This window comes from Falco naumanni, chromosome 7 (genome assembly GCF_017639655.2).
Source record: "Falco naumanni isolate bFalNau1 chromosome 7, bFalNau1.pat, whole genome shotgun sequence".
In the NCBI taxonomy this organism is placed as follows: domain Eukaryota; kingdom Metazoa; phylum Chordata; class Aves; order Falconiformes; family Falconidae; genus Falco; species Falco naumanni.
The window spans coordinates 16,717,281-16,741,563 of record NC_054060.1 but is presented as its reverse complement, the minus strand read 5'-3'; the positions used below and the strand labels follow the sequence as shown (position 1 = coordinate 16,741,563).

The 24,283-nt window shown below is 45.2% G+C and overlaps 2 protein-coding genes across 5 annotated transcripts in view; one reads left to right on the top strand and one right to left on the bottom strand.

Annotated features, from left to right (window-relative positions):
• MAPK6 (mitogen-activated protein kinase 6) overlaps window positions 1-23,920 on the bottom strand; it is a 31,560-nt gene extending 7,640 nt beyond the window's left edge. Inside the window, exons 1-2 of one of the 4 annotated variants that reach the window (XM_040601887.1) lie at window positions 23,673-23,920; window positions 308-1,521 (exon numbers count right to left, since the gene is read on the bottom strand). In XM_040601887.1, the coding sequence (XP_040457821.1) occupies window positions 308-862 (555 nt within the window). In that variant the 5' untranslated portion in view covers window positions 863-1,521; window positions 23,673-23,920. Of the gene's footprint in view, window positions 1-307; window positions 1,522-4,278; window positions 4,462-7,064; window positions 7,196-22,958; window positions 23,172-23,672 lie in introns of those variants that run through there. The other 3 variants (XM_040601885.1, XM_040601884.1, XM_040601886.1) reach the window with 3 other exon arrangements.
• Window positions 6,318-7,649, top strand: LOC121091071 (basic salivary proline-rich protein 4-like). Its single transcript, XM_040600257.1, has one exon. The coding sequence runs from the start codon at window positions 6,318-6,320 to the stop codon at window positions 7,647-7,649; it is 1,332 nt and encodes a 443-aa protein (XP_040456191.1).
• Window positions 23,921-24,283: the final 363 nt, after the last annotated feature.

Here is a 24,283-nt window from a genome sequence, read left to right as displayed (position 1 = left end):
CAGTTAAGCCTCTAAACATTGCTCTTAATCTCAGGTTCTGTATTCACTATTAGAAGTCTGCTTTTTGGAACACATCTAGTTAAAAAAATAAATTATTTTATGCTTGCAGTAGTTCTATCCGAGACAAAACATGCCATCCAGAGACCTGTTTTACTCTATTTGCAAGCACTCCAGTTTCCTAACGTGATATCCCACCTGCTAACGAGGCCCTCCACAGACTATCTATCTCTGCAAAAGTGAGAAAGATGCTATTTTAAGAAAGCAATGTTGTCAGTGCATCGCTTAAATATTCCCCCTCTTCACATACCTTGTGGGAATAATGAGGATCCATGATTCGTGCAAGACCAAAGTCACCAATCTTCAGCACCAAGTCTTCAGTATTAATGAAAAGATTAGCTGGTTTGAGATCTCTATGCAGAACATTTGCAGAGTGAATATACTTGAGCCCACGTAGCAGCTGGTACATGAAAAGTCTGGCATGATCTTCCAGTAAAGGGCCTTGCTCTAGCAGATTAGCCAGATCTGTCTCCATGTATTCCTGGACAATGTAAACACAGTTCAATTCTGTAAGGGAGCCCACATCATCTGTTAACTGGCTTCCACTAGGACCAAGAATTTCAAATACTTTGACAATGTTATCGTGGTCAAGTCTTCTAATAATTTTGATCTCACGTAGAGCATGTTTAACACTCTGGGGATCTGTAAGGACAATTTTCTTGACAGCCACTCTCTTGTCACAGTCATTATCGACAGCAGAAAAAACTAAGCCATTTCCACCACAGCCCAGTGGTTTTAAGTCCATATACCGAGAGCCCAGATCAAAACCATGAATGTTCATGAGACTTTCAAATTTTTCTGCCATTTTAAAATTCTTTACGTTTCTTTTTCCTCAAACTACTAAGCTTCTGTAAACACGCGGAGACACTTCCACTGGTATCTGAAGAAAAGGTCTTACAGAAAGGGAGAAGAAACACTTGGCTTTGACTGCAAGATGGTTTCTTGACACTCTCATTTCATTATGAGCCAGCCAGGCCTGTTGTGTCCCCTTGAATTTAGAGCCTGTAAGCTCTAGAACTCAAACTGAGCATAAGATAGAAAGATTGCAGCATTCATAGTTCAAGAAAGGTGCAGCATTTCTGCAGACATTGAAGAAAATACTCACAAGAAACTCAAACGGAATGAAATGACATACTATGCACTCAGCTCTACTGTGCTAAACTGGTTAACATTTAACAAAAATGTGAATAAATATGCACATAATAGGCTTCTATTAACATCCTCCTCCTCACAGTGCAGATACATTCAGTGTTGGACTGGTCCTGAGCAGCGTCATTCTATGGTGCTGGTAAGCACTATTTTTTTTTCTTCTTCTTCCTCCTTTTTCTGTCCTTTGTTTACAGTCTAGTTAAACAGGAAACTGGCAGCTCTTGATTTACAAAAGATGCCTTCTGTTAATGATCAGGTGGCTCCAGCTCACCACAATCACAATCAAAGCTACCATCCATTTTACTCCGTGACAACCTGAAAAGGAGAGAAAAATACATCAGTATTCTAGCACATACAGAAGTCTTCCTCCTCTCCCCACTCCTTAAGTTGTCCTAAATATACAACTTATTTAACGTCCAGTTACAAAATAAGAAGCTATCACAGAAGCTGAACTAATTAGAAATGACACATACCTTTCATACTTGTGGAAGAAAACTGACAATAATCACCTACCACCATTTCTAAGCCTATCTTGTGAAATGCTTAGATACAACCTATTGAGACTATGAGGCACACAATAAGAAATCCTGCTGGATCTTAATAAAGAAGGGAGTATCACAGAAAACTTGGTAATTGTCCAATATAGCTGTTAAGAGACAGGTCAGAAACAATAATACCCTGCACTACAGTCACTAAATTTTGGAATAATTCTCTCCACTAAACTTTTACTCAAAGACAAAATCAGGGTTTTAACTATTTCAACATAATAAGAGATAACTGGGTTCTATTCACTTGAAAAGGGTAAGGTTTGTGCACTCTCAGTATTTATTGAGTTGTCAGAATATATAGCGCACATCCGATGCCACTTACAAAGCTTGAAACTTTATGATTTTGGATAAAGTTTATGAACACCTCAAATCATAAATGTGCCTCTATAGAATTATTGTTACAGGAATCACAGGGATAATTCCCACATATTAGACAAATACTATTACTTTATCAATTACTTCTACACTTACCCAACCTCGATTACAGAGAAAAACTTAACAGCAAGTACCTTTTACACAGTAACTGATATGTTCTATAACCTTTTCCCCTAACATATGGGGACTTTCAGACATAATTTATTTTTCAATAGTCTAATGAATGCAACTTCTATTTATGAAAACAAAGGTGGCGATTTTCTCAGTAAGGTTTCCCGTCTGCAGCAGCAGAATGCAGTCATAAAGACCACATGTTGCATTTTTGCACAACATCCTCTTTTCTTTTAAATGATCAAAGATGCCACAAAGGGAAGACTCAAAGGCGTACCTTCTTGCAGTGTGGTAAGGTTTGGGCAATTCCATTACAAGTCACTTGTATATTCTTCCCCAACAACTATAGTGCATGTCAAACCACTAAATGTCTGCTGTTCGATCTTAGATTCGCGTATTTCGGCTCTTCGCCCAGCTCTCTAAATAAATGTAAAGTTCTCCAAACTACCCCAACACTTTAGATTAATTCTATGAGCGCTTCTCCTTAAAACTGCTCACACTTCAATGGGACACCCGGGACCAAGCTAAACAAGTCTCCCCACTCCTAACAGGGCAGCAAGAGCAGCTGACAAATTATTAACATATTCTAAAGAATGGCCTCAATTCACTAAAGTAATCAGAATTGCATGCAGAAATAAATAAAAAAAAAAAATGAAGGCAGGCATACTGGCAAACAGAAACAAGGCTGTTTCACCACATTTAAATGCTACCATTCGTTAGGCTCAAGCCTGACAGCCACCAAGACACACAGCCCCAGCGTCCTGGCTCGCTCCCTTCTGCCACAGCGCCTGCCTCCAGGTGTGTGTACAGCCACACAACAAACACAGGAAAGAAGGAAACCCATTCCACCTCCTGCCGGGTTTTTATTATTTTTTTTTTTAGAAGATCACCAAATGTAGGATTTCTAAACTGAAAAGCATCGAGCTGCCCTCTACTGATGTGGTAGAGTACCCTGGCAGAAGGGTGATCTTCAGAGCCTTCTTTAGTTGGCATGCGTAACTACTGCCTTGAGATTCCTTTCTCCACACACTGCCAAGAGTCCTAATTTTAGACCTTGTTTTACAAGGGTTATTATAATCTCAGTACAAACATAATGAGGTAACACTGTTACTTTAAATTTCATGTTAACTCAAGATCCAAGGCCTTTGTTCAAACACCCTGCAATAAGCTGTATTATATATCCTTGGGACCATCTAAAGCCAGTTGTATTCTTCCCCATAATTAGGCTTATTGTTTTGCACTGCTGATGTCTTCAATATGTAGCCATACCAATCGGTTTTCACCAGCTGGGTGACACATCTGGAACCTCTCTTTTAGCTAGTTCAATTAAACAGCACAGGAACAGATTCAAAAAGATGCCCATCAGTAGCAAGGAGTAGAACCTGCTGATCTCTTCACCGTAACTCCGACCTTACTCCTTACTGCCATGACTAAATGAAGGTGTCAGCAGAACTACAACATGAAAGCAGTAAAGAGACTGGGAGTTATGGCCCTCTTGCCTACTGAGTCTCGATTTTCATCCTGCATCTCTGAAACGATGCATTTTTAATCATCAGCTTATACTACATCCTTCCACTAGGTGACTACTAATAACAATGTTTTCAGAAGGTATATAAGGATTTTCAGAATCAGAGTGATTTAGCTAAGAAAACAAACACTGACAACATAAGCAACCCATTGCAGCCTTCAATTTGACCTGATCCTGCTACAAACTTCCTATCTAACTAGGAGCAAGTGATTTAACCCCAAAGCCCCAAAAAGCAGGGCTCAGCTACCACTCAACACAGGATCTAGTCCTAGGAAGCTGACCAGGAGGCAGCCCATCTACCAAACAGATACAGTACCTCACCTAGCAAAAATGCCCCGCTACTAAACCAGATTAATTTAAAGGTTCAGTAATTGAGTCATCTTTTGTTTACTGCCACTGAAAATTCTAATTTGGCAGCTGACAATGCTGTAGTAGGTTCATATATCCTTGTCTAAACAAACAAAAAATCCTCAGGCTTCTAAACTAACCCCATGCACTAACTACACTTACCTCCTCTTTCACGTTGAAGACGTGCTACTTTCACTGTGCCACTTCGCTCTCTCACCTAGCACAGCCCTTCGCTCCCACGCCACAGCCCCTTCGGTGCCGTTGCCTGTCGGCCGGCCCCTCAGCCAGGACTGCAGCTCCCAGAGCATTGCTTGCACCAGGGAAGCAGCTGAACTCTCACATCCCCATCCACGAGTTAATAGCAAACAGACATTTAAGACAAATAGTCCCATGGACCAGAAGCAAATAGGAGGGACAGAATATAAAAAGTTAACCCCAAACTTGCCTTCACTCTAAGGTAATTACTTCAAGGGTAATCAACTAGAAGAAACCGAGGCTTTTCTCAAGCCAAAAATAAGCTCAGAGTAACAAATTTTCTTCTTTGCATTTTATAGTAATTTTTAACCTTGGAAAATGACGAGGTGGGTTTTTTAAAACATTAATACTTATGAAGAGTGACCTCAACACCCATTAAGTTTACTTATTTTCAGTTTCAATGAAAGTTGTAACTGTCAGCCCAACCGTCTTGAAAATATAAACTAAACAAACAAAACTGACAAATTGCTCTTCAGTTGTGTAACATGCTCTAATCACTTGAAACACATGATGGACTATAGTATAAAAAAAAGGAGGGAGGGGTTATCGCCCCAATTTGTGCCACATAGGCTATTCACGCAGGCACTGATGTTTTCATTTAGGCTGTCACCTTGCCACGGCTACCTTTCTTTTTTTTTAAGCAGTACTTTTATTCTTTCCTCCTACAACATTTAAAGAAGGAAACACAAAGATACTAGTTTCTTAAGTGGTTTAAAACTATGCTTTTAAAACAGATCAGTTCTCAGGAGAGGGCAACATAAGTGACCCACAGAAGGGCTGTCATCTTTGAAATGATTCCCTGTGCTGGCAGACATCATCACACCCAACCAGCTCCACGCATTATGCAAGCTGCCCCTTCAATTCGTGCTCAACTTCTGCACGTGGATTTATCACAGTTTTCAGGAAACAGGATGTGCATTGAAAAACGTCAAGTATGAGACGTTTACTTTTTCAGAAATACAAATAAGACTGAAAGATACCAGTTAATTTGATTACACAGACCACATAATGATCAAATCATTAGTCACAAGAGAAAGACCAAGAATGACTAATGACATATTATACAACTTGCTAAGTACTATCCCTTTGACTATAAAAATACGGGGCACAGAAGTAATTTTTTTTTAGATCAGCCACGTTGCAGTCAGTAGGCAGAGTGAGTCATCACCCAACTCTTGAAACTGCCGCTTTTCTAAAGCCTCCTACTTGCCCCCCACGCTGTTTAGGGAACTCTGTACTGGCAGTCAGCAAATGTTACTATTAGTTTATAAGCCTTACCGAAGCAGCTGTAAAAGCACACAAAAATCCACTGTTTTTCTGTATCATAAATCTAAACGGTTCGGTCCTCCCTGCGGGTAATTCACAGAAGGCTGACAGCCGAAGAAGCCCGTCACCAGCCGAGCACAGCCTCCCGCACCCGGGCGGCGCGGTGCCTGCCCACCGCTCCACAGGCGGCCAAACCGGGCAGAGGGCAGCGGGCCCGCGGCCGCACACGCCAGGCCAGGGCCCCAGCCAGCGGCCCAAATACCCAGTTCCCATTTTAGCTTTACAGCACACGTTTTCTGAGCCCGATTACCAAACCAAAGCCTACCTCTATCCTTAAGCCACCGCTTTCTGGAACTGGCAACCGGGTTTATAAACACACCGCGCTATCGTGACGTTACTTTTACACACACACGTATATGAAAAGCTTGTTGGCACCAGCGCCGTTACCAACGTTCGCACCGGCCGTATGACCGTTTCCTTCGCCACAGGCCGGCCAAGCCAGCCGCCGGCGGGCCGCTCCGGCCGGGCACTGCGGTAGCCGGCCGGCATCGGGAGGGAAGCTGCCTCTCCCAGGGCACCTGCTCCGCCGAAGGCCGCCGCTCCGGCCGCCTCTCCTCCAGCTGTTTTCATAGTGCCTGGAGCTACTCAAGAAAAGCGCTAAGTCCCTTTTCCCACAGGAGATGCCCGGGGCTCAGGGGAGCCAGCAGTACCTGTCCCCACGGCTCCCGGCTGGGAGGCGGCGCCGGGCCCCCAGTGCCGCAGCAGAACTTCCGCAGCCTGAGGAGAGGCCGGGCCGCCGCCTGCAGCCGGCCGGGCAAAGGACATCCTTCCTCCCGCCGGGGCAGGCCACCTCGTCCCGCCGGCGCCGCTCCTCCCTCACACCCCCTGCAGACACCAGCGACCGCCCGGGCAGAGGGGGCTCACCCTCGCCGTGCCCCCGGCCGCGGGGCCGCCCCCCGGCCCGGCGCCCCCGCGGGCCGCCGCAGCGCGGAGCACTCTACCTTCAAACGCCCTTCAGGGCGCGGACACCGCCCCCGGCCCCGGGGGCCCCGCTCCGGCGGGAGAGGCGACCCCAAGGGCCCGGCGCGGCGCCGCTCGGGCCGCAGCCGCCGGCCTCCAGGAGCGCCCCCCTGCCGGCGCCACGCGTCCGTCCCGCCCGCCCCGTCGGCGCCCGCTCGGCCCCCCTCACCCCGGGGCCGTCGCCGCTGCGCCCGGGCCGCCGCCGCCGCAGTGCGGAGGGGCCGGGCCAGCCCCCGGCGGAGCGGAGCGGGGCGCCGCGGAGCGCAGCGGCCGGGCCGGGGGGCGCCGCCACCGTCCGGCGAGAGGGAACAAAGCGCCTTTGTGCGCCGGGGCCGGGCCCGCGCGTGCGGCGGCCGCAGACCCCCCTCTCTCCCCACCCCTCGCCGCCGCCGCGCCGCTGCACTCACGGGCCTTCCCAGGCTCATCGGGGGCTGCGCTGCTCACACGGCCGGGCCCCGCGGCCCCGCCACCGCCTCCAGCCCGGCGCCCGACCGCCTCGCCGCAGTTGCCGCTGCCGCAGCCGCCGCCATGTAACCCGGCGCGGAGGGCAGGGAGGGGCGGTGCCAGCGGCGGCTCCGCCTCCGAGAGGCGGGCAGGGCCGGGCCGGGCCGGGGGGCGGCCCTGGCGCGCGGGCTGAGGGGCAGCGCCGGCCGGCCGGCCCGGTGGCCACTCACCGCACGGAGCGCTGCCGATGGCTGCGACGCCCTCCCGAGCCGAGGGAGCGGCTGAACCTCTCCCGAGGGGGCTGGGCCCGGGCCCGAGGCGGGACACCCTCTCGCCGAGCGCTCGCCTCGCAGCCTCGCCTGCCTCCGCGGAACGCGGCTGTCGGCAGCCCGTGTGCCCGGGGAGCTTCGCGGAGCCTTAGAGCCCACTTGAGTCAAACCCGTCGAAGGAGCGGGCCTAGCGGAGCGAGACGCGGCCGCTGCGCACTGCCGCCGAGCTCGGCTCGAACTGGAGGCCTGCGGGCACAGACGGTGGGCCTCCAGCGCTGATTAACCCGCAAGGCTTCGATTACAGTTTTTGCTTCCTGCTCCCGTGTGATCGCCGCCGCCTGACGGCTGCCCTCGGGCCATGCTGCCTTTGAGAGCTGCCTGTGACCCGGGCCCTGGCAGTGCCTGACTCACCAGGGCCCGGGGCTTGGCTTCCTACCCTTTCCCTCGGCCGCAACGGAGCCGAAAGGAGCCCCGCAGGCGGCAAGGGGACCGGGAGGCTGGTGCTGTGCAGCGGGGGGGTGCGGGGAGGAGGGCCGGACCGGGCCTCCCTTCGAGGGCTGTAGGAGGAAGGGGAGAAGGGAGACAGTGAGGCCCGGGGGGGTGGTGAGGCCCAGGGGGGTCATGAGGCTCGGGGAGGGCGGTAAGGCCCAGGGAGGGCGGCGAGGCCCCCCCACCGTGGGAACGCTGCTCCTGCGGGTGCTGGTGCCTGGGGTGGGAGCAGTGGTGGTGTGGCTCTGTGGGCCCGGGTCAGCCATCCCAGCTCCAAAACATCCCTCACAGCATAGAAACAACAGCATGGCTAGAAGGCAGCTGGGGGGAGTGGGGGAGGCAGGCTTTCCTTCTCCAAAGGGGACATTCTGGCTCAGGTGTTCTGTGGTCTTAGTGTCATGGGGGGACCTGGACGATCCCCCCACAAGCATCTACAAAGTGCTTGCCATTGCTGTCACCCCTATGGGTACCAGAAATGGTTTCACTCTCGCTATTGCATCTCCCTAAACGGACATAGGCAGAGATACTAAGTCTACTTTTCCCTGAAAATCACAACTAATACAAGACAATAAAGCAAAATAATTAAAACATTACTTTTTTTCCCCCATGAGATTTTTAAAAGCAGCCTTAGTAGGGAGAGAGAGGCATGGAAACACCCGGCCTGTAGGTATCAGGAGCCTTACGCTTCCACCAACACTGTTTTGGAGCAACTCTCAAGACAGGGTGCGGTTTGCCTAGGTCCGTTGCATGCCTTCTCCGTGCAGGATGACGCAGAAGAAGATAAAACATTTGATACTTATTTTTACTGCTTAAACAGAGGTTATTTATACTAGATAGAAGTTACTCACATTGCATAGAGCCGTACAGCTCACTCTGCTGCCACCTGGGCAGAAGCATCCAATTTACCTTTGCACTTTTAAATCGTAATTTAATTTTCCTAATAAACAAGTCATGCGTCAACGTCCAAGGAGCTCTCTACCCAGCTTCTCTAAAGTTATTTAAACAACTTTTAAACCCCCTTTCAATTATGAAGCCAAGCATTAACTTTTAATGTAGTCAGATGCATTGCTAACTCTGACATTGCCCCCACTGGCAGGAGATGCAGCTTGGCCATTTGATAATACAACACTGTACTAATAGCACAGGTACAAATGTCAGTAACTGAACTGACACTTTACATTACAATATTTGCTAATTTATGGGCAGCTAACCATGCTGCCAACAGTGGAGAAAAGTCAGAAACAAAGTTGCAGTTCTTCTGCCCACCCAGCAAAACAGAGCTGGAAGATTGTAGCGCTGGCTGCTCCAGAAGGCCTGTATTTAAATACAGTCTATAAAAAAACTGCAGGAGTGCATATTTGGAAGAGGTGATGTTAGGACGGCAACCAGAGCCAAGCCACAGAGTGTTTACTTGCACTAAAGGGAGAGATTTGGGACTCAGAAAAGGCAGGAGCAGCAGTGGTTGTATGTCTAAACCCAGCGCTATTTAGTCAATTAAAGAATCCTTGCACCCATACAAAGTATTTTCACTGTGAGAGACAAAAGTGCAAGCTGATCCTAGGGTACTGTAGCAAGGAAAATTTTATATTACAGCCTTAGAAGCATCTGGAGAGTCCATCATCATACTGTGTCTATAGGGAATATTTGCTAATTCTCACACTGCCATTTCAGTCAGGTGGAGAAGTTGCACATCCACGGAGTTTGCTCTGCAGCAGCCCAAACTATTCGAAAAACAGTTTAGCAAACACAGAGGAGACTTGCAGTAAATGGCAAGCTTCCTGCCTGTAAGGAAGCACACACTCACTCATAAAACTCACATAGTGCAGAAGTACCACCATTTTTCTGGGTTCCTTATTAATAAATCAAGAGCTACTTTCTTTTTTCTTCTTTTTTTTCCCCTCCAAATTCTTTTCTGCCATTCTAAAAGCATAGTCTGTGGTAGGATCTAGTGAATGAGATCCTTCCATCTGGAGGAAAATCATGCAACAAGAAAGAGCATGCTGCAGGAATGTTACTTGTCCTCAGCTTCACTGTTTATAGAATTACAATGCATGTGAGAAAGAGTTGCTCAGAATTTAATTGTGTGTCACATGGCAATTTATAGCTATCTAATCCAGCAAATTGCTAATCTGTTCTTAGGTTTTTAATATCCTATTGATTAGGCTATAAATGACTGTGTCAAATTTTTTCCCAATTCCCCACAAGAATGCAATTACTAGCATGTAGATGATACGCTATATGAAACCATCCCATTCTAAAACATTTGCAGATGTTAACTGTCAGCAAAATGCAAACTAAGAAAAGAACTGGACTTTGAAGGTCATAAAGCCCAGCAATTAAAAAATAATTAGAACTGAAGCAATGATTCATTTCTTATATCCAAGTTCAAAAAGATCAAACAGTAAATTCCAATGTAATATTTCAGTCCTGTGTGCGAATCGTTACTCGTGGCATAAAAGGGAATTAAGTGTCCACACCCATTGTGATTGGCAAGGGAAGAAAGATTTGGAGACGGTTTGAAAAGGTTGCCCAAGGTGACTTGGCAGCTCCACGCTTTTGTCTCAGTTTCACTGCTTTGCAGGGCTTTTCTGTGGGAAATCTTTGTTTTCTGGCTTTATGCAGCTCACCCTAATGAGTCCAGGTATTTTCAGAAGAGACTCAGTTTAAGCATGTACCTCATACCCAGCAGCCTCCACCCCCAGTGAAGATTAAAGTATCTAAGGTGATACCTGGTTCTTGCCCTGTCCCACAGTATCAGTCCCCTGGGCAGCTGAATGTGCTAAGACACACGGGGAAGATGCTGACAGCAGATGGTACCCAGGGCACCCACCTGACTGCTCCTGCTTGACTTACACAGCCTCCCAAGGAAGGGAAGTGTATCCTAGGATACATTTTTGAGGGCTGACCACGCTTCTTACCAAAGTCTCAGATTAATTTTGCGCAGGGATAGGGATGAGTTTAGAGCGACAATCCAACTTATTAAAAGGGGATGGGGAGAGGTTCAAGAAACACTTGGTTTCTGCTGCCTCCTTGGCCGCCTTCTGCTTACCTGTGTTCTGCAGAGTGATCTGGGCCCTGAAGTACAGTTTGGTTTTCCTAGCACAGTTAGCAAGCATTTTTAATAGTTTGTTTGGGTCTCCTTTAACTGCCACCTTCTCCAATTAGCCTAGTTCTCTGCAGGTGTTAAGCAAAGCCTTTACAAATCCCTTGGTCTTCCAGCTTACAGTTTCATAGTGCTGACATTCAGCACAAACAGTGCAGATAAATTTGAGTTTCACTGACAACCTGACAGCTCAGGTAGCTTCACTTCTTGGGCACCTCCATTTCCTGGTAAAGGCCAGACTACACCTTCCATACTGGATGTAGGAGTTTTTTATTTGTTCTTTTTTAACACAAAACATTTTGCTAATGAATGCTCTCTGGGCTTGTAGACTTTATAAAGTTTTCGTAATAGATCTTAAAGTATACTTCATGCCAGCATTATTAGCAGGTAACCACATGGAAGTTGCTATCTTAAAAACTTTGAAGAAATTTTTGTGTCAAAATCCTATTTTAGTTAAAGTTTACTTAGCAGGAGCCAAAGCTACCTGGGCACAGACAGCATGCCATCACCTCATTTGCACTCACTTGGTGGAATGGGCTTTGCTAGAGCAAGCTTTGTATCGTCTACATTCTGATCAGGAAAGAAGCTATAATAATATTAGGGGACTTAGAAGAAAGGAAAAAGGTAAACCCTAAGATCTTTATCCCTGTGTGAAACAATAGATAGACTGGAATAGTACAGACGATTAACAGAGATCAATTCAGACCAAAGGCAGCGAAGTACAAAGGGCAAATGAAGGTGGAGAAAGAAAGTCACAGAAGATGTTCAACTTTGAGGTTAGAACTAAATGGGTTCTGTGACATACTTTGGAAATTCTGTGAATCTGCAGGAAAGAAAGTCATTAAATGCTTAAAACAGAACAAGTCATTCTTCCCCCTTGGTAGATCATCAGCAATCTAGGACACTTCGGTATAGCTAGCTGCATGCAGGCTCCCTGCTTAATATCATACATTTTTATTAAGTCAGGTAATTCCATTGCCTACTTTTTCTATGTCTTAAGCAACACTTAGCACAGGGGACAGAGCAGCTCAAAGTTGTGGTAATACTGGGAGAAGAGGAAAGCTTAGAAAACTTGCCTTGTAGCTGGTCATCACTGAAATCATCAGCCCTCTGTGTGTGAAATTCACTTGTAGGGCTGGAGCTCTCCCAGATTTCTCAGCTTTTCATTAATTCCTCGTTTAGTTAACCTTGCATAGAGATAGCTATCAGTATTTCATGCACAGAATAGCAAATGTAGAAAAATTTACCAAGGTAGGTAATTAAGGCAGTATGTATTAGGTTTAATCACCTTTTAAAGGATGACTAGCACCAACATTTTCACACTTGGATGCTCCAAGTGACCTGAGTTGCTTCTAACTTCCCAGCACGTGATGTGTGCTGGAGCCAGGCTGCAGATCCAGTCAGTGGATGAATCTACAGCTGAAAAACATTCTACAGAAAGGAGCAGGGCTGTTGTGACAAGGCAAAGTGTAGGATGAAGTGGAAACAACAAGCACCAAATGTTTTTTTCTCAGCACTTCAGGTACGAGACGATTCCATGTGCAACAGTTCTCTCCTGTTTGGACCTGCAGGAAGGCACCGCTCTCATCCCCACCTCAAAACCTCAAGTGAAGTAGTCAGGAGAACGTGCCTGCCCACTAAAGTGGCATCAGAGCAATTGTCTAAGGCATCTCCATGCTAGTTATTGCACTGGCTGCAGTGCTGCTAGAGTTGTAAGGCAGCATATTACTGTACAGATATTATTGAAATACCTGTAATACCTTGAGTACTCCAATGTAGGGAGATGCCCTGGAAGCAGGGTGGGGTGCTCTCAGCAAAAAATGCATTTGGTTTTGGGTCCCTACTGGAAAATATGTCAGCTCTTGAGCAGAAGTTATAAAGGCCTGATGATGAATTTATGTAGACCAATTACAGGGTTTTGTAGAACTGTTGCATTTAATTGCAGAACCATACATACTGCTATTAGAACTGTTATTGTTCGTTCCTATAAAACAGTAAACCTTCCTACATGCAGCATTTTGATTGCTATTGCATTACAGAGATAAAGCCTCTGCTGTGCAATTGTAAATACAGCTGGTGCTGCAGAGCCTGTCATTTACAGAAAAAAAAAAAATTGGTCTAACATTTGCTAACATTTTCACCAACACCAGAATCCTCCTGAAATACATTTACAGGGGGCAAAGCTCAATACAAATACACGGGCATCAGTTAATACACTACTGCAGCAACCTGAGGCTACACAACTCTTACATATCGAAGAGCAACAAATGTTATCTACAAGCTTACAGGGGGAGAAGGGAGGTACATTGAGCTGAGCATTTAAAACACTTTCAAATATTATTTTTCAATAAACCACACAGGAATGGCACGGCTAGAAGTGAATCTTCATTAGCCATCAAGAAGATGATCTATTGCTGCCACAAGAAACTTGGAAAAGCAATACTAATTGTTCAAGAGCGGAAGAGTCTCAGACCTCTACTGCTACTTAGATTTGTACCCTGTAGAGGCCTTTATGAGTGGGACATGGACTCCAGTCCCACCTAGACCACCTGCAGCACTTTGGAACTTCTTATGGTGGTTTGTGAGAACAAGATGGAGCAAGCTTGATTGGGAAATGCATTAAAAAAATCAAGTCTTTGTGACTCCTCAGGCAAAGGCCATCCTCCATTCACTTTGGCCTGCACACAGCGGTCTCCAGCATGCCCACAGCTCATGGATGCAGCTGTTTCACAAGCAAGCAGCGTATTGAATGGCTAAAGAGAAAAAGGCAAGGAGCGCAGTGCCAGCAGGGTCAAGGCAGGCCAGTGGGAAACTGATGTGAGTGCTGTTGCTCAGGGAGCATTTCGTCTGTGGCCAACATGCTTTTTCAGGATTCCCAAAATAGCACTTATCATAAACAGCAGATTGACTGGGAAGCATGCTGCTTCACTTAATGCCTCCTACTGTCCCTGCAGACTCCTACCCCAGCCAGTCTCCAGAGGCTAAAGAGATGGAAAACCTAAGAAATGCGAAAAAATGGAAACTTTTTATAGAACATCCACCATCAAATTATACAGCAAATATTAAGCATCACAAAAGCTACATTGAGTCATTTCTGTTGTATCTTCAGGCATCAAAACACAAAGTTTTTATTTTGCTAAGAAATCAATTTTGGAACCATCTCTTCTCCCTTAATACTCTGTAACTTTTTCTCGACGCGTGTTGTACTATCTATTTCTAAAGATTTCCACTACAAATACATGGGACTATTCAATTCCCCATATTCCCCAACTCCATTATATCTTAGCTTTTGTTAAGATTTTCTAGGATGTTTCAGGTTTTCTCAACAGTTTTGAGACACTTGCTGGGAGGGAACACATTTCCAAGCTATTTTAATTTTCTTATGAAAACCAGGTTTTGCCTATGTGCAAGAATCAGCAGACATTTTATAAATAGCTTTGGACAGCTGACAGGGTATGATGCAAGACCTCAGGCCACTCCACAGAGGGCAACTGTCTGAAATGCTCAGGAAAGAGGGACTTGGACCATTGACTACTACACAGGGGTGAAAAAAAAATAATAAACGATAGATGCACAGAAGCATCATTTACTACAGAGGATATCAGGCTTATGAAACACAAGATCTCTGTCTTATTACAGCTCAAGCAAAAAGTCTATTTGCTTGCAACTACACTACAATGAAAAACAGTAGAATTGAATTCTCCTTTGAAGAAGAAAAACTGACCAGAACTGTCTGAACTTGCTTTGTCTTTTACTCTTGAGGATGAGATTTCCCCTCCTAACACACTGTAAATGCCAACACACATATTGGAGATTCTCCAGACTTCAACTGGTGCCAAACACTGGGATCATCTTCTTACCCTGGCATTTCCCATCAGCTTCAGCAAAGGCTTTTCCAACTCAAACTGCTTTAAATGGGCTCCAATAATAGCTGCTTAGAGGTTAATCTGTGTCTATTCATCTGATCCTAAGAACTGTTCCTCTTTGCAATAGTAATACGGAATGGAGCATCCGCTCCCTGTCTCATCAGCTCTATCAGCTTCCATGAAGATAAAGCACAGTAATTTAACCCCAAATAAATGCTTAGTTTGGAATAGGGGCAAATCTCAGCATTCTTAAGTCCCTGGAAAAACTCTCAACAGATTTAACTTCAACGCAGTGACTCCAGCCTTCTCCCTCACTACCAAGTTGGCTCCTCTTCCTAACAGCAGCAAGCACCCCTCAGCCCACTCCTTACCACACTTTCACACTGCTGATGACTGAGCAGCATGCTATACATGGAAGACCACAAGTATTAGTGAGAAGTAGGTAGCATACCTCCCCAGCAGATGTGCATTTTGAGTCATTCATTCCAGAAAGTGATGCGTTTGTCCTCTGCATTCCCATGTTGCAGTTAGGTCTTGTGCGGCGCTAGAAGAGCTGGCCTCGAAGCAGCCACGGAGCAGTCTCCTTTCTGCACTGGGCACTAGAAGTGTGTGAGTGTGTAAGCACACAACACATCTGCATAAGGGCATTGTGATAAGCACCCACAGTGCTTTCTCCCACAGCCCCAGCATCAGGGAGGCTAGCCTGGACTCCTGCTGAGATCTTACAACAGAGAATGAAATAGTTGATCCATCTCACAGCCATACCTCAGAGGCACCCTGCTTTCAGGGGTGGATGGTTTCTACTCTTCATTTGTAAGCTATCTGTTCCAATGACAGATAGAAGAGCCTAGAAGCACCTATGAAAGGAGTAAATAATACATGACACGTTTTTTGAGCTTTTGTACCGAGGAACTGATTTTACCCATGATCTACATTTCTGTAAGTCTAAAGAACTTGATTTTTTTTCCCCATTAAAGACATTAAATCTGACTGAATCTTTGTTATTTTGGAAATGTAAAATCTATTACCTCTGCTAGAGGTACAACAGTGCTGAAACTGGGCCATCCCAAACTTTTTCAGACAAAGGCTATGCAAACAGAAATGGAATACATATGTCCGTTTATACATTGCAGGATGTAAAAGCAAATTCACTTGTTAGGGGTTGTTCACACATTGCATGTGAGCAGGAGAGAAGGGTACAAGAGAAGGTAGACAAGGCTGTCAGCCTTTGCAGAGCTCAGTGAGAGCTCCAGTGCATGAGATCCAACTGTCCTTAATGACCACAAGCATAAACCCCCCATAACTGTAAACCCAGACTTCGTTCTTTTCTGCATTTGGAAGGAGATCTCATATATCTTTTTTGCTTCTTGACCTACAAGGAAGAGTACAAGATAGCCTCCTCTACAGAGACGTGTTTTTGTACAGGGCTCATGCAAGCTGCTTCTCAGAAATACCCCCATAGGATACCCTGGTGCTGAGGAATCACTGAGAAGCTGTCCTAAACCCAGAAAGTTATCTCGTATAGGTAAACATTTCACTGTATAGTTATGCCTAGAGGTTCTTTCATGATCTGAATAGCGAGGTTTACTTTGCAAGTGAGCTGGAATTAAGAAAGATACAGAGGTAGAGAAACCTGCTTTTTAGTGCATCAGCATTCTCTTATCTCTAGCATATCTCTAAACAGTTTTCAATCACATTCAGTCAAAAACTGTTAAATGAAAACTGAAGAGATACAATATACATCTGAAGCTATATTCTGTGACAGAGGAAAGGTATTGCTCCCTCATTCTTTGTGTCTTGTGAACCACTGGGGAACCATTGAAGCCTCAGTTAAAATAAAATCAATTCTGATAAATCTATTTTAGTAAACACAAAAAGTTGCTAACCATTATCTCAATTTTCTTATTGTTTTATCTGGACACTCCCAAAACAAAAGCAATCAAGATGATTCAAAGAAGAGGAGTTTCAACCTTTGGACCAGCTCTAATTGCAATACTTAGTTCTCATGATTGCTGCAATTCAACAGACTCCAACATGATCAGAGTGCTCGTGTGTGCTCCCGACCTACTCCACATGGCTCCTGTCCATAATCTGCTGTCCCCCATGGCTAACAGCACCACAAACCAGCTGGAAGATCTTCTGTTCCCTTGCGTCCATTATCACAGAAGTTAGGTGCACAAATGCATTCACTTGTGCTCAGTAGTGGGAGACTATTTGTGACAAGGTCAGGCTGCGCAGTGGAAGATCTTGCTTCACCACATAAAGCAATGAAGAACCAGGCTTCAGCCCCCAGACAACAGCAGGCAAGCTCCTCCTGGTAGCCTGTATCTTGACATGGTGGCCCAGAAGGGTAAGACTGCAGCTCACAAACCTCTCAGCTTTTCCTTGCTGTTAACTTTTCCAGGACAGACAGCCTCTCTAGCTACAAACTATCTTGGGAAAGGTATACCCCCAAAATCAAGGATGGACATGAGCCTCAGCCCTTGCTTTCAGAGTCAAACCATCCTGCCGGGGCTGAACTAGGAGTCTCGTTACCGCTGCCCAAACCATCCTGCTCCAAGGGCAGATCCAAGGAGGACTTAACACTCTCAAGCCTGTCTGTCAGAGATGCTTCACAAAGACTTTACAAGACAGTGCAATATTCATCAAAACCAAGGCGGTGATTTTCCCCTCCACCCAGTAAAGGTTTTGAGATGTCAGCTGTTTATTTTTTCCTGACAGACTACCCAAACTAGTATTTCCACAGCTGCGTGAACTATCTAAATAGTTCCTAGAAGTACAGAGTAAAGTGACATTATTACGGTTTGTGATAATATCCCTGTTTAAATATTTAAGGCAATTAATTTGCTTGTAGCAAAAATGATTCAAGGGCTATACGTACAATTTGCAATCAAAGCACTATCCTGTACCCTTTGTTTATCATCCTAGGTCTAATGATATTTATTAGTAAAAAATACAGATGTAGTCATTGCTGGGCAGCGCTAAATCAGTGGCAAGGCTTGACAGGCTATTGTCAAGTAGGAAAACTTCAACCAAGAACCTGTGGTACTGCCGAAATCAAGTGAAACCTCAGGGTAGCAATGGAAACTTTTGAACTTTTTCACACAGAGGAACAAGAAGCTTTATCTTCCTGATTGCTCTAATGTTTTAGATAGCAGGAGAACATGGAACTATGGGCCTTAATGTCAGGTAGTAAACTTCTCTGACCTTTGAAGGGAACTCCATGTGACATGACAATCACAGTAATCAGAACAAGCTCTATCTGCTCTGATACAGCTTTACTGCATGAGCAGATACTCCTTTTTGTCCTCACAAGTGCTCAGTACTCAGTGCTCCGCTTCATTCGTTGCACAGGTAGTCCTAACCTCATTACCAGTAATTGGATACCAAGAAAAAATAAAATCAGTGTACTGCCCTATGTCTTATTCATCACATATTGCCCCAGTCTGAGGACAGAAACACCAGGGTTTAAGGGCTCTGCAGGTACCCATTCAATTAATTTCTACAATCTGTAAAAATGTCAGGGTATTATCACTTCCATTTTCCTGAACTAAGTCACAAAGATCAAGGTCACAGCAGCCCTTAATAGCAGCTGCACAATTTAAGATTTCTAGAACTGAATTTTGCAAGGGATTTGTATTTTATTCCACTGTTCAACTTTTCAACCCACTTTGAAAAGTGATTGGTATTTCTTGCACTAAGTGCAGATCCCCAAAGCTCTGAATTCTCATTTTTTGAAAGTTATTTTAGGCTTTGTCCAGGCTGCTCTGATTTTCCCCAGCACCAGAAGACCCCGAATAGCTGTGCTTGTACACCCTGAGTAGCTGTGTTTGCACACTCTACGTGCCAGCCACTCTGCTCCCTCTCAGCTGCTCGTCTAGTTTATCCAAGCCTCCTCCCATTTCCCAGTTTCTATTTTCTTTTCTCCTTTCCAATTAAAACCTCATTTTTACAAGCTTTTTCTCCCAACCTACTCCTTATAAATTTCAGTCCTTGTTTTTTCCGTGTGTGATTATGTAGCTACCTCCAACTTCTTAACTGGAGCCAACAGGGGCCACTAAAAGCAGTGCATGGGAGGAACAGTCCACTTAATTTCAATTAAGGTGCCCAAACCCAACAGAGCCTGCAGCAGCCCATGGATGCAGTCACAGGAAAATTTCTGTTTCAGAAGTTGACTGGGCTGGAGCACACCCAGGACCAACAGACAGCACAGGAATTTATCTGCTGCCACATCTATCCAGTCTGCAAAACCTGAGGTCTCCAGTTCATAGCCATCAAGAGATTTTCCACAAAGATAAAACATGCATCTTTGATTCTGGATTTCAAGAGTGCCCTCCTCTTCTTATACAGGCAAGAGCCTTTTAAAAACTTTTCTTGTTTGCCCGTTTTTAAGGAGGACAAAATCAAGGCTCTCCTCCACCCTGGTTCTTTTAAAATGACAAAATAGTTGAGCTGAACGATCTAGCAAAGTTCAGATTTAGAAATATACCTGGCACAAAAATGTTTCCATCCAAAGAATTAGCTGTCAGCAAAGTCATGGTCTATTGAAACTGAAGCAAGCACTGAGGTGAAGGCAATCCCAACATGAGAGGTTTGCCTGAGCCACCGAGGGGCTGCGAGTGCCATGTTCTGCTGTGTTATGCCATTGTTCCCCACATGTACAGCCTCTCTCCATAACCGCTCCTCTGCCTCGGCAAAGGAACAGGCACATTCACATCTTCTCCTCCCCCAGCAGAAGGTACCCAGAAAGACAACACAGGCTGCATCACCTCTCCAGGCAGCCTTCTGACACCCCTGGGGCTGCAAAGCTGCTAGCTGTCAGGGAAGGTGGTGGTGAAAGGGACTCCCTACCCAGGAACGCATTGAAGACTAAAGAAGGTGGACCAGAGAGCTTCTGAGAAAGACATGACCCTGTCAGTGTTTTCCCCGCGGGTCAGTGAGAGGTTGCTGGGGGGGCACGGGGAAGCCCCACAGCAGTACTTGCTGCTGGGATACAGAGGGCTCCATGCAATCTGCTCTTCCCCTTTGCAAAGGTATTTCGGGAAAAGGCTTTCAGCAGTGGAAAGCAGGAGGCTGTTTTTTGTAAGAAAATATCCCACTCTCCAGGACAAAGTTTATTCCTGTTATTTTGCTCTGACGTGCAGTCACACAGCCTCTCCTACCACCCGACCCCTGCTGCTTGCCCTGCATCCTGGGCGCAGTCCCCGCAGCCCCTCGCTGCAGCTGCCATTACGGCGCTGTGGGGCAGCCGGCAGCGGGGTGGGCAGGAGACCTGGGGTTACAGGGACAGACCTCAGGAACCAGGGGAATGCAACACTGATGGAGATGAGGAGATAAGTGTTTAAATAATCTCCATCGTCAGTTTCTCCGTAATCTCAGTTTTTGGCTGGTTGCAGGGACGGACAGAAACCACATGTAACGGTATGCAGGGGATGGGGACAACAGTGACATTAGCCCGACTTTCTGATGGTTACAGAGGCTGTAATTTCTTTTTATGTCCACTGTACCCTATGTGAAAAGCATTTTAAGGCCTGCCCAACCCCCCAGATCCTATTATGAAGAGCTAGATCTCACAAAGCTGTTTTCCAACATGTCAAATTCAGGTTTAGTGGCTCTGTTTGACAGTTTTACGAAGACAGCATTAACTTCCAACTGAGCATAAGCAACTGGGTCACTGCACACCAAGAGTGCATGGCTCTGCACCCCGATGCCTTGCCTGGGTTAGAGGTACTTCTCAGAGCCCCCATCTCCAGCCTCAGCAGAGTCTGTCCCACCCCTCCATCATTCAGCAACAGGCAGGTCAGCTCCCAGGACCTTTACCAAGCTATGGTCATGAGCAGAAGACCTCAAAGGGAGACAGCTATGTCCCACCACTCTTGTTCTCCTAGCATTAATGCCAAGCGCATCAGTGAGCCCACCCGCGCCCACACCACAGCCACCTGTGGGACCTCTTGTGGGCTGGCCCCACACCGGCCACCGGGCACCCAGTGCTGCGGGGTGGCTGTCTCACCTGCAGCAGGTACACAAACTGCCTGGGGTCCTCCAGCACAGCGTTGGCAGCTGCGGCAGGCAGAATCTAGGAAATACATCCCCAAATCTGCCCTTGTGGTCTTTAAAACAAAGTTTTATTTATGCTGCTGATGGTGGCAAAAAGTAGCCTGAGTCCCCAGTCTACCTTCAGTTACAATTTTCCATGTGCAAAGCTGAAGCTCTGAGGCTCCTCTCCCTCTGCAGAGCAAACACAGCATTTGCAGGAATAAAGCTCTGCTTATATAAGCTTCCACAAATGCCAAGTCTGACAGAGGAAAAACTTCTGGTAAAAAATTATTTTTTGTCTTTTCAAGAGATCTAATCTATCTTCTGTGCATTCCTGACCTTCAGAAAGTATTTTCATCTCACACATTAAGTATAACAATCCTCTTAACAGGGGAACATTTTGTTAGAGCTTTAAATTGGGTTACGTAAATTATTTGTAGTTCTGACAGCAGGTTTCTCTTCCGTCCACGAGGACAGTTGTTACGAGATTGCTACAAGGTTCATTCGCAATCACAGCAGATAATCATCTGAGGGAACTGTTTGAAATGAGATTTTATCTGGGGGATATGCTACAAGTTTATCAAGGCTTTTCATAAAAGCAGCATTGTTGCCAAAAAATTTGCAATACAGTAACCTGCATGAGAATTAAGAAACCCCTGATGTGAATTGTAAGTTGAGAAAAAAAAATATTTCCAACTCCCACAAACTTCAGAAGGAACAGAACACAGAGGGGAAAAAAGCCAACCTATGGTGGGACTGAGTGAGCATGTCTCAATCCACAAGTTTACTCTTGTTGACTACAGTGGGAATTGCAAACAGTCAGGATTGGGCTCTTTGTTTCCACTAAGTACTTGCTCAGAAAAAAGCAGAGTGGAAAAATTATTCAAGAAGTAACAGCGCTACTCTTAGCATTACATCAGAGCAGTCAATGACTTAGAAACACATTTTGCAGTACTCTTGTCACTCTTTCTTTTCCCCAGTCCCTAACTGGGCATGGGGTTAGACACAGATTTTGAATGGGAACAATTCTCAGGCAGTAGAAGCCTCCCACATCCCTTTCTCTTGTCACTGGTAAGGCTGGTGAGGAAAAAAAAAACCTACTGATTTCTTCAGGAATTGGAAAAAAAGGGCATCATGTATAAATTTGGATTAATTTTTTAGGTTCTCAATTATATTTATGGGCCATTTAAAAAAAAAACCAACAAAGCAATAAAAGGGTATTTTATCCATATGGAAAGCATTTTGTTTGACTTTTAAGAACACTCATTTACTGAAACAAAATTTTAAAATGAAAAATTTCTTATCAAAATATGGAAATTTCATTTTAAAATCTTTGTAAGAGCTTTTCAGATATTTTTTTCTCCCTAAGTAACAAGGGCGGAGAGATAAAAATTTCATCCAATGCTAAATATGAGCAATCGAGTAAATCCAGTAAATCTGATTTCTACACTCTCTGGCTGGCATTAAGTTCTTCACAACAGTGGTCCAGAAACCAGTAAACTCAGCCAGACCCTCTGCAGCATGAAAGTACTTCAAGGAGTGACATTTTCAAGGAACAAAAACCAGTGGGTTTGTAAACCACACACACCCACACACAAACACAAGGACCACGCAAAAGGTGCTCAGCAGAGGAGAACCTTTACACACAAAATTTAACATCTGCTGACATTTCCACATCTGCCTAGGCATGCTTTACCTTGGTATTTTCAATCATATTGAGCTCACTCAGGGTGTTTTATCTTTCCTTCACGTTCCCTCCCCTTCTTTGTTTGATGCCAAATATTTATTTTCAGCAGTCTATACAAAGTTGTCTCATGATTTTATTAGCAGTCCCTCATGTAATACTTTATCTACAGAGAATGCAATGCATTAGTGCTAGGTACAATGTTAGGTATTCCTCTGAACTATCTACAGACACTAGCTGACTAATATACAATTTTATTTATATAAAAGACAATGTATTATTATTTTGGTAATTCTCAAAGAGACAGATATGTTTTTAAGTGTTAGTTAGAAAGGCTGACCTTAATCCTTTATACTTCTGTCTCTCTAAACAAACAAATCTCACAGAATACACACAGATATTTAACTTACCATTACTGAAGCTATCTTTTGACTTCCTCAGTACCATTAATATTTAAGCAGAAAGAACAGACCAAACAATTATCCTAATGATACCACACCAGGACTAACAAAGTAATTTTAAAAAAGTCATCCAGAAGAAGTGAGAAGGTCGACCAGAAAATGCGAGTCAGGAATAGCTGTGCTCTGATGAGGAGGGGAAGGTTATGTTGCTGTGATATGAGTAGTTCACAGCTGTTACTCTAGTAATAATTCATCATATTAATATTTAAATGAGAGGAGGAGGAGGGCACAAGATTGTGTGTGACTCAATGGTCCCTCCCTGTCCTTAAGCAGAAAAATAGGCCACCAATACAGAAAGAGCATCAGGAGCTATAGAGTGGGAAGGTTTGTTTTCATTACCTCATGAATAAAAGTGGGCAAACTGGTCCCTGAAGAAGTCTAGAAATTATCCTGGTTTTACTCTTGCAAGTTAAATTCTGTTTCTACCCTCAGAAGCAGCCATTACCTAACGAACAAATCGATCCAGCAACCAGTGCTCTAGGTCTGTACGTGGTGTTTCTTGGATTTCAGAATATTTCCAGCAAGCTTCTACGCTTCTTGCAAAGAGCTGTCCGTGAGAGCCTTGCCTGGCAGTTCCTCACAGGGAACTGCTGCATCTCTGCTGTACTGTGCCATTTATCTACAGACACGTTGATAAGAACCATTTCTTTAATCAGGGCTTACCTCGGCTTGTTCTATTGGACCATCGGGGTCTGTGGCATGGGCAGGCTCTGGAGATCCGAGGAGGAGCCGGAGTGGCTGCCTGCAGGAGATGTTGCAAGGAGCAGAGCCTCAGCCCTAGGGAGCATGGGGGAGCTTCAGGAGGTAGAGCAGCAACACCCAGCAACAGCAGGCTCAGCACAAGGTGGAGGGCTGGAGGAAACAGCTGATGCAGGCATAACCCAGACAGATGTGGGTGGCATCCCTGGCAGGAGAGGCAGCCTGACAACACTTGGTTGCATATAGGGTTGCACAACTTTATCCAACAGTTCAATATAAACACACCTCTCACGTGCTAGTTTTTTTGGGGTTGGGATTTTCTTTTTAGTTCTGTACAGCTCCTCCTTATTAGCAGAAAGAGTGTTACTATGACACCCTGGCTGAGCATCGCCTTGTTGGCTATATAACTCTATAAAGATAATAAGCAACAATTTAATCAGAAATACAGACATAGGCTCCAGAAACGGCCATAAGGCTAAATAACAAATAGTTTGCAACAGAACAAATCCACAGAGAAGCATTCAGCTTAGCGCTTGGCATGAAAATACAAGGTACAAAAAGTACAACCACTCAAG